We start from the raw sequence: 17,577 nt of genomic DNA on the forward strand, positions 1-17,577 counted from the left end.
TGCCAATTCAATGTCTTGTGGAATTTTCCATCCCGTAGTATCGATGGAAATCGTGGGTAGTTTAGCGGTCATCTTTCGTAGTACCAGAAAATTGAGTTCTCTAAGAGAAGCCTGAAACTCTCGATCGCACCTTGAGCAAAGTTTTAGACAATATTAAAACAAACATTTTTGCTCAAGACGTCAACTCTCTATCTCTTACGATAACAGAGATATGTCTTTTTTTGTAAGAGCCTTCAGAAAATCACTTTTTTGCAAATAACTTTTCAGGAAGCAATTTTTCGACATAAGTATGTTCTACACAAATGATTGTTTTTTTTTTTAATACGCTATCTTCAATATTTCTTAAGATATTCAATGTTTTGATCCAATATTAGCACTATTTCCAAGGTCAATAGCTCGAAGTTGGGCAAAATTGGACAAACCAAGTTGATTACATTTGAAAGTATGCTTAAAATGCTGCCGAATGCATACCAAATCAGTAGTCTTCTTTAGTATTCTCTGCAGATCTGCTTATTACCAAACTATAGTAAACCGTGTACAGATAATCGTTTTCTTGCATTTATACATAGAGGCTCCTTCATACGTTACTTACTCTTGGTGTTGAAGTAGGCGTTGCAAAGCCGCGTGTGGTAAAAGTTTAGATTCCAAAATCTAAATTGTAGTGACCGGTTGACTTGACAAGAAGGTGATTCGTAGCGTCTATTATAGTGATTGGTTGACTGAAAAAACAGTTGTTCTTGTTTCTCGTGGCAGGTGAGTCCCGGTGTCTATTATATATATAGTGTTAAAAAATGACTGAACTACGATTGGTGTCTGTTCCCCCCGGCAGGTGATTCACAGTGTCGGCAGTAGTGACCGATTGATTGAACAAATAGTGGTCCTTGTTCTTCCCGGAATGTGATTCTCGGTGTTGGTTTTAGTAACCGGTTAACTGAACGAACATTGGTCCTTGAATCATCTGACCCGTTAATTTCAACAATAAAACCCCTTCCAAAACTGCTTTTGTCCGAAGATGCTCAAACTCTTCTAGTTCCATCTACCGATGCATAAACCGATGGTGAAACAGAAGTAAGCAACAATTCTGAAAGTGACGAGGAAATGGGTAGCGATGAATATTTTTTTCTTTGATATTGTATGCAACGGTTGATGAAATATAACTATATTGAGATAAAGGTTGTAAGTCGTGACCCTATAGTTTGGTAATAAGCAGAGAATACTAAAGAAGACTAATGATTTGGTATGCATTGGGAAGCATTTTAAGTATACTTTCAAATGTGGTAATTATGCCCAACTTCCAGCTATTGACATTGGAAATAGTGCTAATATTAAAAAAAAAAGTAAATTTTTCATCTCCTTGCTAGGTAAATTAATCAAAAAATGACTAAGCTCGAAAGAAGGGGCTTTTTGAGTGCACAAACTTCTCCGAAGAAACTATATGGCTTAAATGGACCGTTTTCGCATAAACTAAAAAACGCACGTTTTGGCACTTTTAGACCACTGTGCACTAGACTGCCAGCGAAAATGGTAATTTTTAATTTCGCTAACAAACCATATACAAAATGTTTATTGCCTCGAAAAATGACCCTATGCAAAATTTGAGCTCAATCGGACATGATTTAGGGGTGGCACGTCAAAGTTTGACTTTTTTGACTTTTGACATCTGCATAACATTGAAGCTCACCTTTGAGTGGCAGGTTAAAAATATCAGCCTTAAAACATTGATCCTTGCGGTACAGCTAAATCACTTAATATTTCACGAATATTGCACGACTGCTGACGATACGATGAGACACGCTGAGACAGGTACGATTTTATTAAATTTACTGCTGAAGCTGAAATACTGTAAAAACTCAACATTTTCTGAGGAATTACATGTGTAATCCAATCGAAAGCCTTAGACAGGTAAATAAAGATACAAGCCACATAATCACCTTCATCTAGACCTCTTATAACGTAGTTTACAAGCTCTAATGATGCTGATTCTGTACCACATTTTGGCATGAAACCAAATTGTCTACTGCTTATTAATTGGTTTTGGATCGAAATTATTCACAGAATCAAGAATAGGGAGACTAGTTAAACCAACATTTACAAAATAATTATTCAAACAATTTGCCACATCTTTATCAATTGATAATACTGCACCATTTTCCCTTAATGAGATTTTCTGATTACTTTTGTCATTGGATGGTTTTTGAAAAATTATTTCTCTTAAAATACTCCATGTATTCTTGTAATTAATAAGCTTAGTTTTCATTGATTTTGTCCGAGTAGTATTTTTCTTTAGCCAATTTTATTCGATTACTTAATCTGTTTCTTTCCGTTGAATAATCTCTGAACGCATTACTTTTAAGTATTGACCCATTTGGGGTGCTCTTTTTTTTTTTTGAACAATTCATTTTTATGATTAATGGCATTTAAAGTTGAGGAGAAATATACGGCTTACGAACATCAGTTTTCCTTTTATAACTAACTGTATGTTTATTATCATCAATAACATTTTTTAGTTTCATACTTAAATCATTAAAACTTTCCGATGTATCCAAAAGCATTGCTAATACTGAGTTTTGTACATTATCATACCTAATTACTGTTCTTTGGAAATTTCTATCGACCTTTGCCGGCTGCAGTTTAAACGACAACACACTAGTTTTATGATCTGATAAATGGCATTCTGTATCCATTATCACTAGTTCAATTTTGTAATTAAACATATTTCTAAGAAAATGATCTATACACCCAACCGGGAGATGAAAGATTTGCTTACAATTATGTGGGATTCATAATCAGAGGATGTTAGTGGAGACCGCATGAACAGAGGATGCGATATACTGAGCTGTGGTCCAATGCAAGAAAATGGAGAAAGAAAAATGTGGAGTGTATTAGTGAGTGAAATTGATCATGTCAAAAAAAATTCCGACTCGGGGACTCAAACCACGAACGTTGCGATTATCAGACCTGTGCTTTATCCACTGTTCTCTTCGTGCTTCGGGATATGGATAGGCTAAAAGCAAACAAGAAGGCTCATTTCCTCGCATACTCGACTTTGTTTGTTTTTCTGCTGGATGGTAGCGAAGCGATGCATACTGAGCATAGACTGCCAATGAATGTATGGGAAAAATTTGACCATCAAATTTCGCTAACAAACCATATACAAAATGTTTATTGCCTCCAAAAATGACCCTATGCAAAATTTGAGCTCAATCGGACATGATTAAGGGGTGCCGCAATCGCGTCAAAGTTTGACTTTTTTCACTCTCAAAAATCTCCCATACATGAAATCTCGGAAATCGAAATTTTTTTTGATGCCAAATGTCTTAAAAATGCGTGAAACGTCGAGATTTGGTGTTATCTCGAAAAAAAAATTTTTTTTTTAAAATCGACTTTCTGGGACTTAAATTTTTTTTCATGAGTTCTATATGGAATATAGAAGATTGATGAGTCGGCTTCTAAAACTGTTCACAATTGTCTCCAACCTGCTTATATATCGAATTAAACCACCATTTAGGATCTGATACGAAATAATTCACTAGGGTGGTTCAATTATTCTTCATTAGGGTGGTCCAAAAATTCAAAAATATATGAAAAACCACAACTTTTCATCAGAAATTCCTAAAATCAATTGTAAAAATATCTTGAATTGCGTTAATCTGTTTTTTTTTTTGGGAATCATGAGTTGTACACAAGAGGAACATTTGCCTGAAAAGATGAAAAAATACTTGTTTTATACTCTGCCATATATTTCCTTATTATTTAGCTACACCAAATCAGATTTCCTGGTACTCTTATAATTTTTTCGATGATCTTCAACTAATTGTAAAATGCACTGCTTTTGATCTTCATCCGTTGATAGTTTTGAATTTATGTTTTAATCAATGCTATACCACGCTCTGCATTATCATTAACTACTTCCAAACATTGAACCCGTCTTTTGGCATTTTTAAACTCGATGGAACTACTCCACTGCTCCATATCGACATTCAGCAACGACTTCGGAATTTGGAGAGCTTTGAATAAGTTTTCAATACCACTGCTGCCTTGTACAAACGAGTGTAGTTCAATCGTTGAAATATCGTTGGATTCAACAATGGATCTGGCTGTAATGTTTTTATGAGCATCTGTAAAAAAAAATCATTAGAAAATTAAATGCAAATGTATCAGTTAAAGCATTTACCTGACAGAAGTAAGTACCACAACATGATGATATTTTCAGATACATGCGTTTGGTAAAAAGTAATGGTTTTTACATACCTATTTTGATTTTTGGACCACCCTAATGAAGAATAATTGAACCACCCTAGTGAATTATTTCGCATTAGATCCTAAATGGTGGATTAATTCTATATATAAGCAGGTTGGAGACAATTGTGAACAGTTTTAGAAGCCGACTCATCAATCTTCTATATTCCATATAGAACTCATGAAAAACAATTTAAGTCCCAGAAAGTCGATTTTTGAAAAAAAAATTTTTTCGAGATAACACCAAATCTCGACGTTTCATGCATTGTTAAGACATTTGGCATCAAAAAAAAAAATTTCAATTTCCGAGATTTCATGTACCCCCCCCCCCTTGGGAGATTTTCGAGAGTGAAAAAAGTCAAACTTTGACGCGCTTGCGCCACCCCTAAATCATGTCCGATTGAGCTCAAATTTTGCATAGGGTCATTTTTCGAGGCAATAAACATTTTGTGTATGGTTTGTTAGCGAAATTTGATGGTCAAATTTTTCCCGAAAGTTGCTCTCTGATCCAGAATCGAGGAGAGCTCGCGCTGGATATTGGTTGAGCTTGTCTTCATGATCGGCAACCGTTGCTTCACTGAAGATGATGATGACGCAGGTCCCTTGAAGTCTGCTAGCCAGGGTGGCAACGAGTCAGTCAGAGTAGGTAGATCGAAAAGTGTTTGCACCTGACACTTCTTTAGCTGCTTGCTGTTGCTGTATCGCGTGACGAGCATATCTCAAGCTACTTGATAGTTGGTTTTGGTGATTTGTATCTATGAGGCTGTTTGGCTCACCTAGGAGGCATCCCTTCAGATAATGAAATTATTCAACTTCCGGCATATCTGTTCCAAAGTGGATTAACGAAGTGAACAGATCGCGGAAACTTAACCACTCATTTATGTCTCCATTGAATGGTTGCAACCTTATCTGTGGCAAGCATGATCGAAATTGCTAGAAGTCGTCGAATTTGTAGCTCGAAATGATTGCTCAGAAACTTCAGTCACTTGTAGCTCCTTAAGACTGTCCATGGGAAAGGATTTTATTTTGTAGTACCGCATACTGAAATCCTTCCTCTCCTTGTCGAGAGCTGGTATGTGATTTCACCTCGATAACAGTTTCCTCGATTTTCTCCCTTAATTCATCGAGTCTCTCCAAACGTATGGACATATCCGATGCAACATCATCTCCCGGGAAGTCTTCAACGAACTCCCAAATATCGTTGAAGAAACTTTGGTACTCCCTTAGTTTCGTAACTAACGTCTTGAAAGACATCGTCTTCCGCTTGGATGATGATGATGATGCAGGCATGGTACGATAGATCAGAGGTACACAAGGAAAGCGCTATGTAGTATGCAAAAATTGATACTAGCTTCGGTAGGGCATATTATTTACCTGGCAGACACAATTGCAGTACGTTTCCCAAGTCAACAGAGGGTCAATGCTAGCTTAGCTTTCCGAAAATCAAGCATCAACGATCTCAACGAATAACTCCAAGTGCACGTAGGTTGCGTTAACTCCAAACCCGATAGGTTTGCACTGAAATATTTTACAGTTTCGCAGTTGGGTTCTCCAATACATTGAAATAGACCAATTTTGTTTTTAATGTATCGCAGTTGGGGTCAAAAAATTTAAAAAAAAATATGAACAAAAAATAAACTACTTTCCGTAGTGATTCAGTAGTTTCTGAAGTTACTCCAAAAGTATGCGAAGTGGCTATGTACTTTGCCAAGTGAATCCAAATGTTTCCGAGTGATTCAGTACATGCCGAAGTAATTCCAAAGTTTTCCGATCGAAATCATAACTTTATCATTCCAAAGATTTCTGAAACTACTCAGTACTTGGAAAAATGCATCCTTAATTTTCTCAAGTCATTCCACACTTTTTCAAGTGATCCAGAATATGACGAATATTTTCTTAAGTTTTCCGAGATAAATCAAAACTTTTCTACTTCAGTTATTCAAAAATTTTACTTAGTCATTCAGAAGTAGTGATTCCAAACTTTTTCGATGTGATTCAGTATTTTTCTAAGTTATTTAAAAATTTTCTGAAGTAATTCAAGACTTTGTGATGTTTTTGAAACTGATTATTTTTGAGATATTTAGCCAACGGATAGTTCATCTCAAACATCCTGAAGTGATTCCAAGCTCTTCCGAAGTAGTTCAGAGCTTTCAGAAGTAATTCCAAAAGTTTTCACGTTTTTCGACGGTTTTGAGGTAAGGTTTTGGGAGGTGATACAATAGACCGTATGCATAAAAGAATATACTTAAGCGTATTCTCCATAAGAAAATCACGGAAACATTTACTCAAATTGTTTTATTCAAACGTCCTAATATTCAATATGAATGTTGCGATATGTTTCCCAACGAATCCATACTTACAACGGGTAGTGTACACAAAGCACTTGCTTAAAAGTTAATCGTAATAAAGGAATATCGACTTCTTCTACCTAGTTTTTGCCGATTCTCCAAGCTCTGGTCCAAATTTGAGGCAAATTGGGCAACATTTAACAATTTTTAAATCAGATTGTAAGGAAAAAATCATCCAAATGTACGGATAAATACCATGGCTTCAGATTTTCGCCACTAGGTGTGAAAATTCCGTCAAGTCTGAGATTCTAGTAGGAAACCATATTAACTAATTGATGCTGGCGAAGGGCCTAAACATTAATGTACAAATCCATTACGAATTTAAAGCATCTAGCATGACAAGGGAAAGGCCCTTTGGCAGCATCAATCAGACATGACTTCAATGAAATGCTAATAACGTTTTTGGATCAAGTCGGATCGTCTTGGACAAAGTTGTTTAGCATAAAATTTCCAATGAGAATCTCAGATGTGATGGTGTTTGCATGTGTATCACGACGCCTAGTGGCAAAGCATTGAACTCGGCATTGAAGCCATGGATTTCTCCATGCATTTTGATGATTTTTCCCACACAAAACTTCAACCCGCTTTTGAAATGGGTCGATGTTGACCGATTTGGTTCAAATTTAGACCAAAACCAAAACACAGAAAGAAAATTTGTTGAATATAACATCCAAACAGCTTCACAGAGATCATTCCGCTCGTTGTACGATGTATATCGATTATGCCAACAAAATTACATCCATTGATGTATCTGATTTTTGCTATTATATTTTTATTTCATACATCTGTTTGAATTGCGTTGATCGATATTAGTTTTTTTTTTGCTGTGTAGTTCATTCCGCAGCCCTAAACAAACGATAACCCTAATGGTAGAACTATGGTCTAAATAATGAGCATATCCATATAATGGATATTATCCATGGTCACACTTGTATAGTTTTTGTATAAAGGGCGAACACGAAATTATTGCGACACATTCAACAGGGCATAACTTTTTTACCATTGGGTAAAAATCAACAAAATTTTGTACACTTTCTCATTGATGTGTATTGTGTACATGCTGTCAAACTCGAAGTCATGTTTTTCGATGCAACGAAAATGGAGGTGAACCAACGCGAGTTGAGAGAACAAATTCTTTCCAAACACCTGGAATTTCCTGACCTGTCGCACCGGCAGTTGGGAAAAATGTTAAACATTCACCATTCAACCGTCTCCAGAGTGTTGAAGCGGTTCCAGGAGCGGTTGACGTTGGACCACGGCAAAGGAGCTGGAAGAAAACCGGGACCGGAGAACAAAAAGACGGAGGGAAAGGTGAAGCGGATGATTAAAGCAAATCCCAACGTCTCAAGCCGTGATTTGGCTAAAAAGATCGGCATGTCGCAGAGCTACGTCCAGAATGCAAAGAAGAGAGCTGGACTACATACATACAAGGTACAGAACTTCCCAAACCGCGATGAGCGGCAACAATCGACGGCTAAAACTCGGGCACGGAAGCGCTACGGGAAGATGCTGACAAAATATGGCTGCTGTGTGATGGACGACGAAACGTATATAAAAGCCGATTTTAAGCAAATTCCGGGGTTGGAGTTTTTCACCGGCAAGAGCAAGTTCGATGTGGACGACAAATTTAAGAAGAAGAAAATGTCGAAGTTCGCCTCCAAATATCTCATTTGGCAGGCCATCTGCTCTTGCGGACTGAGGAGTGAGCCTTTCGTGACAAAGGGAACAGTAAATGGCGAGATCTACAAATCTGAGTGCCTCGAGAAGCGCCTTTTGCCGTTCTTGCAGCAGCACGACGAAGCTCCGCTATTTTGGCCAGATTTGGCATCATGCCACTATTCTAAAAGTGTCCTGGAGTGGTATGAGGCCAATTCTGTCCATTTTGTTCCAAAGGACATGAATCCGCCAAACTGTCCGGAGCTGCGCCCGGTGGAGCAGTACTGGGCAATAATGAAGCGGGAACTTCGGAAGAGCAAGAAGACAGTCAAAGACGAGAAGGACATGTTAAGAAATTGGAAAAAAAAACTGGTACCGGATGACACTGTAAAGACTTTGATGGAGGGCATCAAGCGAAAATGCGTTCAATTTTACACTCAAGGCTCCATCGATTAACTTTTCTTTTGATTTTTGAAGTAAATATATGTATAAAACTACCCTAAAATTTTGGTTTGATTCTAAACATTATAAGAAAATTGGCATGATATTTTCGGTGTCGCAATAATTTCGTGTTCGCCCTTTAGTTATTGTGTAGTGCTCATAATTATTATACAAATAATGCTCATGCTCATAGTTTGTAATTCAGGTGTATCCGTGGCATTACTCTTCTTACGCACGAATATGGCGAATATACGATGAAACACAATTTTTTTGACATCTCGATGCTTGCTCGGCGCGATTTTACGCACACTATCATATAATCTGACTTGCAACCCGAAATCGTGTTTTTTCAGTGCGCAGGTTGGAACTGAACCAGGTTTAAAAAACAAATTAGCTAAAAGAAGCATCTTTACGATAGGATTATTGAATAGTTCATCGATGATTCTAAAATTTTGGAATAGCGGTTTTTTAATATTGTTAGATGACACCCACACCACTTACCCCATGTGTTACCCAGTTATGATATGCCACTGCCCAAGTAGCACACTTCCGTCACGAAGTGTTGCAGCAACTTGATTTTGTCCGAAATAAGTCGCATAGGAGTTGCCACAACTGTTTCGCGCCAAGTGTGCTGCTAGGGTGCTTCCACCTTCCCTTCCTCAACCCGTAAACGACCATCTAACTAATTTATGTTTCTCTCTCTCTCTCTCTCCCAACAATCCAGGAAATTAATGGCTCTTTCAAGCTACAACCGCAGTCGTGTTTGACGAACCCCTCGCCACCAATACCAGACATGTGCGAAAACTCGCAATCCAGCGTTGACGAGATCGTCAGCGTGGAGGAAAGTGCTGCGCTAGTAAGCGCAACCGCCAGCAGCCTCCCGGAACCTATAAGCCTAAGTAAAAAGGCGCTCCATCAGCGAGATGCCGACGAAAACCTGTTCCTTCGATTCCTGGAGCTGGATCCGCCGCTGGAAACCGGAACCGTTCCGTCAACTCCCCGCCGTAGTTCAATCTGTTCAAACAAACCGAACCCGGGTCGAACTCCTTTCACCATCACTAAAAAACTGAACCGGATCGGCGACAAGGGTTTCGGATTTTCGATCGTTTGGACCCATCCTCCACGGGTGGAGAAAGTTGAACCCGGTTTGTCCGCCGAGAAAGCCGGAATCCTGCCGGGAGACTACGTAGTCTTTGTTGACAAGCACAATGTCGTCACGATGCCGGAACTGGATGTACTGAACTTGATCAAAACCCAAGGCAATACACTGCTGCTGGAAATCTTTCGACGTCCACAACGGCCCACTAATGGGCTCCGGCCGGGAAGTGCTGGTGCCACTTCCACTAGCAATCTGATCAACTATGCACCATTCAACGCTCAGGTGCAGTTTCATCAGCAACAGCAACAGCAGCAGCAGCAGCAGTTGCAACAGCTTCAGGATGAGGAACCATCGTTGAAACCTTCAACCGCGCCTGCCCGTTCGTCCACGGCCTGTTCCAACATCTCGATTGAAACCGCCAAGCGGAAACTCAATCTTCCTCAAGTGACGTTCAGCAAGGAGGTAGGCAAAGGTGTTCTCGTCTGATGACAAAACCCAATAAACCAATCGGAAAAGTAGCTCTCAAGCACATTCTAGTGAACATTCTGTCAAACAGAAACCCACCGAAAGGCTTAGAAATTTACGCAACTGTACATATCAAAACTCAAACAAACTATATTCCAGTCCCAACGGCAAATAAAAAACATTGCTATTCTTTCGCCCTCCGCTTTCAATGTTGTAGATAGGCTTACCTTGTTAAAATGAACAAAATCCTTCGGAAAGTTACGCTTCTCTTACTATTAGTACCATTGGTGAACTTCGCTGAAAAGTAGCGTTTCAGAAGTTCACAACTCTCTTCTTTTACTTTGAATACACTTGAACAAGCCAGCACTTGCCAGCCAGTGATGAACGATCAACTGCCAAACTTTCACTGAAAATAGCCATCGCTTTCTATGATCACACAATGAACCGATGGATGATATGACAAATGGTTCACAACGCTCCAGACGTGCCGGCCCGATTCGGAAAATTGCAATAAATTAGTTTTTTGTTTTTTTTTTTTATGTTTCTTATTTCGGTGGGAAGTTAGTCGAATTGTGTAAATATTTTCGGATTAAGCGATATGGAATCAATCAAAATTACTTTTAGGTTATGGGAGAATTGTTTTTGTTTAGTTTGATCTAAATTGATTCGGTTGGCGGCACGTGTAAAAGGCGAAAGTGAATCATCCGCATCAGGATCAATCGGAATTTGTACATAATTAGAGGAAATTCCTATGAACCAGTAAGTTAAGCTATTGTTTAGTTTTAAGCTAGTTAATCGTGCGAAGCTGGATTTTTGCGATGCATGCCATTTTGTACATAACCGTGAAATTAAATGTCAACGCAAAAATTTAGCCAGCACTTTCGAATTTTTGTTTGTTCTTTAGTTTTATCTCTATTAATGTTCAATGTATCTTTAGTTGGAAAAATTACGTTAATTTATTATTTGTTTCGATTGTAATCCCATTCCCCTTTCTCCTCCTCTCATCTCATCCAATTCCAGTTTATTATTGTCTCACTCGTGTTATCGATTTTTATTGTATTAATTTATTGTAATGTGTACCCAAATACACCCGTTTTAATTGCTTCGGAAAACAAATATTTATTTTGTGCTCGATATTATATTTTGCGGTCCCCTTATGAAGTGTAAATAAAAGCTGACTATAGCATTGTTTATTGAATAACTGTTTTGCGTTTGTTTTATTTGTCCCCCTGCTACATGCATATGTTTATGGTTTTAGTATCCCGTTTTATGCGTCATATACCCAAACTCTCAATCCTTGCTGTTGCTTTTTTGGGTCTCTTTTTTTTTGTGCTTTATGTTGTATAAATGACAATTAATTACAACCCGATCGCTTGGGAACATTTGATTCGACAAGCAGATGTCTATGAACCGGAAATTTGTCTTGTAGCTGTTCGTATGTCACTAAACTGCTGGTGCCGATTGTCGAATGGGAACCGTAAAAGATGAAAGGTCATGATTGGTATTATGGTGGATCAAAACATCGTTTTTCATCCACCGCTATACATCGATTCCTAATCAGATCCTCATCATTTTCTCAAAATATGAGCTCGTTTGGTTGCGATCTCATACTGCTACCGCTACTCTTTGTAGCCAAGACTTTAATCATCTATTTAGCTGTGATTTTCATATGAAATTGGAAGTAATCTCTAACGTTATATTCAAGGTTGCAAATACTCATTTCAGCTAAAATAATGTTTTTTGGAATAATAAAACTTAAAGCTGGTATGATGACATGTTTTACTTGTAACTTACAAGAAGAGGTTAAAAAGTATTCGTTTGAAACATCATAAAACCTGTAAATTTTGCTTTCTATGAGTCACAATCAGCGATTTGCTGATAGCTGAGTGAGTGAGTGAGTGAGTGAGTGAGTGTGTGAAAAATCGCTGATTGTGACTCTCATGAAGTGAAATAAACAGGTTTAATATGTCAAACACATTCTTTGCAACCTCTTCTTGTATTTTACCAATTCAAAATATGATCATAGCATCTAATTATTTCATAATTTAAAAAAAAAACCATTGTTTTAGATGAAATAAGTATTTGCAACCTTGGTTATATTGGCTAATTAGTCAATAAAAGTATGTTTTAAAAATAATTTAATAATCTTTTAAGTAGACCACAATGAAGCTCAATTTCGAAAAACAATGATTAATTTTATTGCAACGACTTCATCCAAAATCTTTCAAAAAATTTATTAGATTAACTAAGGTCGATTAAATACCTGGGGAAATACACCAATACGCATCGAGTAAAGGAGGCACCGAGTAAGGGAAAAAAGCATCCATGCAAAATTGAAGGGACTTTGAAAATCATCAACTTAGGGAAAATATCGGTATGCAGAACATCTAGTAAAGGAAAGTTGAAATTTCTCTCGATGACTGGAGACAAGTAAGAGTTATCGCCATTCGAAAACCCGCGTCGGATTATAACTCGTACCGTCTCATCGCGATGCTGTCCTGTATACGGAATTGTTGAAGAAAATGATTCTTTTTCGTCTAGACAAATGGGTCGAGTCGAATGATTTACTTTCAGATACGCAATTTGGATTTCGGAGAGGCAAGGGAACGAGCGACTATCTTGCGTTGCTTTCCACTGAAATTCAACTGGCCTATGCGCAAAAACAGCAAATGGGTTCAATTTTCTTGGACATTAAGGGGGCTTTTGATTCTGTTTGTATCGATGTCCTTTCGGATAAACTCCACAATAGTGGGCTTTCACCAATTATGAACAACTATTTGAGCAACTTGTTGTCTGAGAAATATATGAGCTTTTCTCATGGAAACTCGACAACTTCACGAATTAGTTACATGGGTCTCCCCCAGGGTTCATTTTTAAGCCCCCTTCTTTATAATTTCTATGTAAAAGACATTGATGGTTGTCTTGATGAAAATTGCTCGCTAAGGCAGCTTGCAGATGACGGGGTTGTGTCCGTTATAGGACCAAGTGCACCGGACCTGCAAGGGCCATTGCAAGATACCTTAGACAATTTGTCTACTTAGGCTATGAAGCTGGGTATCGAATTCTCTCCAGGGAAAACTGAGTTGGTTGTTTTTTCTAGGATAGAAAGAGTAGAACAATCACTCAAAGTATATCTTTCAAGTATTTAGGTGTCTGGTTCGATGATTCCAAAAGCACGTGGGGAAAACATATTGCGTACGTGAAACAAAAATGCCAACAAAGAATCAATTTTCTTCGCACAATTACCGGAACTTGGTGGGGAGCACACCCGGAAGATCTGATCAGGTTATATCGAACAACTATCTTGTCTGTCCTAGAGTACGGTAGCCTCTGCTTTCAATCGCGGCAAAAACACACATCCTGAAGCTGCAACGGGTTCAATACCGTTGCCTCCGAATCGCGCTTGGCTGTATGCACTCGACGCATGCGATGAGCCTCGAAGTACTCGCGGGTGTTCTCCCACTGATAGATTGTTTCGCGGAACTGTACTTCCGGTTTCTTATACGTTGTAAAGTAATGAACCCATTGGTAATATAAAACTTTGAGAAGCTGCTCGATCGAAATCCTCAAACAAGATTTATGAGTCTCTACTACGAGTACATAACGCTGGAGATTGGCCCTTCTTCGTACAATTTGAATCGTGTTGACTTCCAAGACTTTTATAGTTCCCTCTGTAAATTTTGATCTAACCATGTTGCAAGAAATCCGTGGAATACCAGATCACCATCGGTCGATGGTTGTTCCCTTAATTTTTGCAAACAAGTACCACCATGTCAGTAACAATAGGACTTTTTTCACAGATGGGTCAACTATAAACGCTTGGAGTATTTCCTGACCGAAATCCGAGCTAAATTGAGTACTTTATCTAACTGCTCCTATACAATCACCTTAGTTGGGTCCTATCTCATTGCTCAATTCCGGGTAATGAGAAAGTGGACTCGCTAGCTAAGGTGGGCGCTATGGAAGGCGATATTTTAGATCGACAAATCGCCTTTGCAGAATTTTTCTCAATTACCCATCAGCAAGTCCTCGCCAACTGGCAACAAAAATGGAATGAGAGTGATCTGGGAAGATGGTTACATTCTATTCTCCGGTATCTAACAAGCCGTGGTTCAAAGGATTGGACATGAACCGTGACTTTATACGTGTCATGTCAAGGCTTATGTCCAACCACTACTCGTTAGACCCTTGTGGTAGTGGCTATCACGATATCGACCACGTGCTTTGGTCATGCACCCTCCATTGTGTTGCTAGATCCGAGTTATCCGCATCCCTCAGGGCCGGAGGAAAACAACCTATGCGGCCCGTTAGAGACATCTTGGCGAGCAGAGATCTTGACTATTGCATTTAATTTATGTGTTTTTAAAACGGATAGATCTGAGGATTTATTGGTTACTTTCATCTTGTGTTCCTCCAAGTTGTTAGCTGCCCATCTGTGTACCCCCATGTTTGTCTTTTTCAACAGTTGGTCGCTTAGTTCGAGATCAAGAGCACATTGCTCTACAAACCTTGTGTTCTCAATCCCTACCCTGCCATCCATTTGTTACAATTTGTTACCCCCAGCCTCGAGATAGCCGCGAGTAATCGGCCTCCGCTTTACTAACGTTAGTTTTAAGAAATTTTGTAATCTAAACAATGAATATCGGCTCCGCAAAGCTACGGCAAATGAGCCTGGTAAAATAAACGCATTGTAAAAAAAAAGAAATTTCTCTATTTGGCTGAAGACCACTTTTTGACTGAACGTCTAGCAAAGCAGTTAATGTTTGGGGATTTTTTTATTACTGGACTAAATGGGTCGAAGGTCTTCAGAATGCTATAGAATTTTGCCTTCAGGTAGAGTTTATGATCATATGAATGAAACAAAAATGCAAAACATTTGGGGTGGCCAATTTTCCCAGAAAACTTAAGTAAAAGATTTCGGATTTTGCTGGACATCGCGTACTATGAAAATTATTAACTCATGAACATCATCGTAAAACAAATGTCATTTAATTAAATAATATGGAAATTATCTGCAATTCTGCAATCTGAAAAATGTTTCTACCAAAATCTTCACTATGGAGAAAAGAAAGAAAAGCAGGATAATGAATTTTCTGAGTGAAGCTATTTTTCCCAGATTTGAGGGAGGGCAAAGGGGGCAATTGACCCGGGCCCACCAGCTAGTGGTTCCGGTAGGTTGTGACTTTTGACGTAGGACTACGTCTTTAAATTCTATACTGGTGGTCACATTAAAAAAAAAATTAAAATTCAGACATGTATAACAATGATTCATAATTTCGTTACAGAAATTCATGATTTCTTAATGCAGCGGAAGCGGTCATTCAAGCGTTACCTAGAAAACCGTGTTTATCACACTACATAGGTATCTCTTATACGCCTTTTGCCTTCTATCTTATACAATTACTGTTAGTCTAGTGGTCAAATTATGAGTTTAATAATCGTAAGGTTCTTGTTTCGAATCCAGTCTAGTCTGGTGCTTTATTTTATTTTATTTAATATGGGTCATGCCAGCTCAAGTGGGTACGGAATTTAAAAAAGTTGCAGTCGATGTCACCGACAGTGCTGTAAATTTTCATATCATTCGATTGAAGATGAACCAATACAACCATTCAATCAATTATGTGTAAACGAATTCTCACATGACCATAATTTGAAGAGCCCCTTTCTCATTCGAAGCTCATTGTCACTATCAATTGAGTCACTCACTATCATTTGATATACAACAGTAGAGTATCGAATAAATCCAGCAAAATGGTCCCGAACAGACAACCCGATGTCGGATCAATGTAAGGTTAATTTAAGTTCAATGTAGACCCAATGTCGTGGTGTTGTCGGGTCAATTTTGGGATTATGTCGGGTCAATGTCTGGTCTACATCGGGTTGGGGTTTGGTTTAAGTCAGGTTGGTGTCGGGTTGGCTTAGCTTTTTCGCCGGAAAGCCGACCAGAGCTCCGTTTATGTGTAGGTTAAGCGCTGGCCAAACTGAGCAGTTATAACATGTTATAACGGTTGTCAAATAATTGCAACACAGAAACCACCATCAAAATAGCACTATAACATGTTATAACTCTGTAGTCTGAACGTACTATTACACTCAATTGAATGATATATAGCGTTTCTCAAATGAGAATGATCCATGCCTTCGTCAAATGACTAAGCAACTGATATCACCCATTCGGAGGAGGTCCCCTTTGATAGCGAATAGCTACTTTTCTCATTTTCATCAAAAATGTTCAAATGATTTTGAGAATTTACAGCACTGGTAACCGATGTGAGCCAAGCTTGGTCACACAAACACCTTTTTTGATTTTGCTCTAATGTGCCTAGATCCTTTTGGGCTACAACCCTGTATTTTTGAGATTTTTAAAAATTTCAACTTATAGAAGAGACTACTCCACAACCAAATAAGCCATTCGTGATCATAGAACGTGAATTCGAACGTTTTTTAATGTTAATTCTTATTGGTGTACCCACATTTTGTTTTTATTATAGTAACTACAGGGGTGTTACAACAGGCGCGGATATCGCGGAAATATTAAATAATGTCGCAAAAATCGTGAAGGGGCTGATGTGCTCTCACCAAAATTGTGGAATTCATTGTATCCTTTTTGTCCCGGATTATTTTGCTGTCATCAATTTTGTTATTTTTTTTTTTTTTTTTTTTTGTTTTTATTATAGTCACTTTAACGCTCTTGGGTCATTCGTGACTTGTCCGGGGGTGAGATTTGAACTCGTGACTTTGGCGTGAGAGGTATGGATCTTAACCTCTACGCCTGGGTCGCCCCCTATTTGTTATTCATTTGGCTCTCAATATTTTACCGGTTCAAACCAAACACCGTGCAAATAGTCGAGAAATGATCTCAATTCCATATAAGTCACACCGGATTTACACGAAAATTCGCTGGGGTTTGTCCAATGTGAGACATTTTCATGTTTATTTTTATTTCCAATATGAACATAACATTTTTCGTTGTCAAATCATAAACGAATCGTATATATGCGAGTAATTGCCATGTATACCGGATATTCTAGGTTCACCAAATCGTCCTGGAGTTCAGTTGGTTTGTTCTACTATATCAACCAAGATTGCAATAATGTCTGGTATACGTATACAAGATGTTATAGGGTAGAGAACTACTTTGGCCTAAGCGCTTATTTTGGGCCTATCAAGCAGAAAACATCAAATAAATCCATGATTTCGGCGTTAACAGATAATTGCATTTGGTACGATACTTTAGTTCAAATGCTACCGACCTAAGTCAATAAGAACGCGTGATATGAATGTTTGCACCCATTATTCTCAAAAACAAAGAAGCGCTTCGACTGAATC

At 38.3% G+C, this 17,577-nt stretch overlaps 1 protein-coding gene across 2 annotated transcripts in view; it reads left to right on the plus strand.

Annotated features, from left to right (window-relative positions):
• Nucleotides 1-17,577, plus strand: part of PsGEF (Protostome-specific GEF) — a 188,682-nt gene that overhangs the window by 76,420 nt on the left and 94,685 nt on the right. For both annotated transcript variants that reach the window (XM_065236692.1, XM_065236701.1), the window contains exon 5: nt 9,409-10,245. In XM_065236692.1, coding sequence (XP_065092764.1) covers nt 9,409-10,245 — 837 coding nt within the window. The remainder of the gene's footprint in view (nt 1-9,408; nt 10,246-17,577) is intronic.

Source organism: Ochlerotatus camptorhynchus, unplaced genomic scaffold, assembly GCF_037179485.1.
Source record: "Ochlerotatus camptorhynchus isolate MF236.1 unplaced genomic scaffold, CSIRO-AGI_Acam_v1.1 ptg000041l, whole genome shotgun sequence".
NCBI classification, from domain to species: Eukaryota; Metazoa; Arthropoda; class Insecta; order Diptera; family Culicidae; genus Ochlerotatus; species Ochlerotatus camptorhynchus.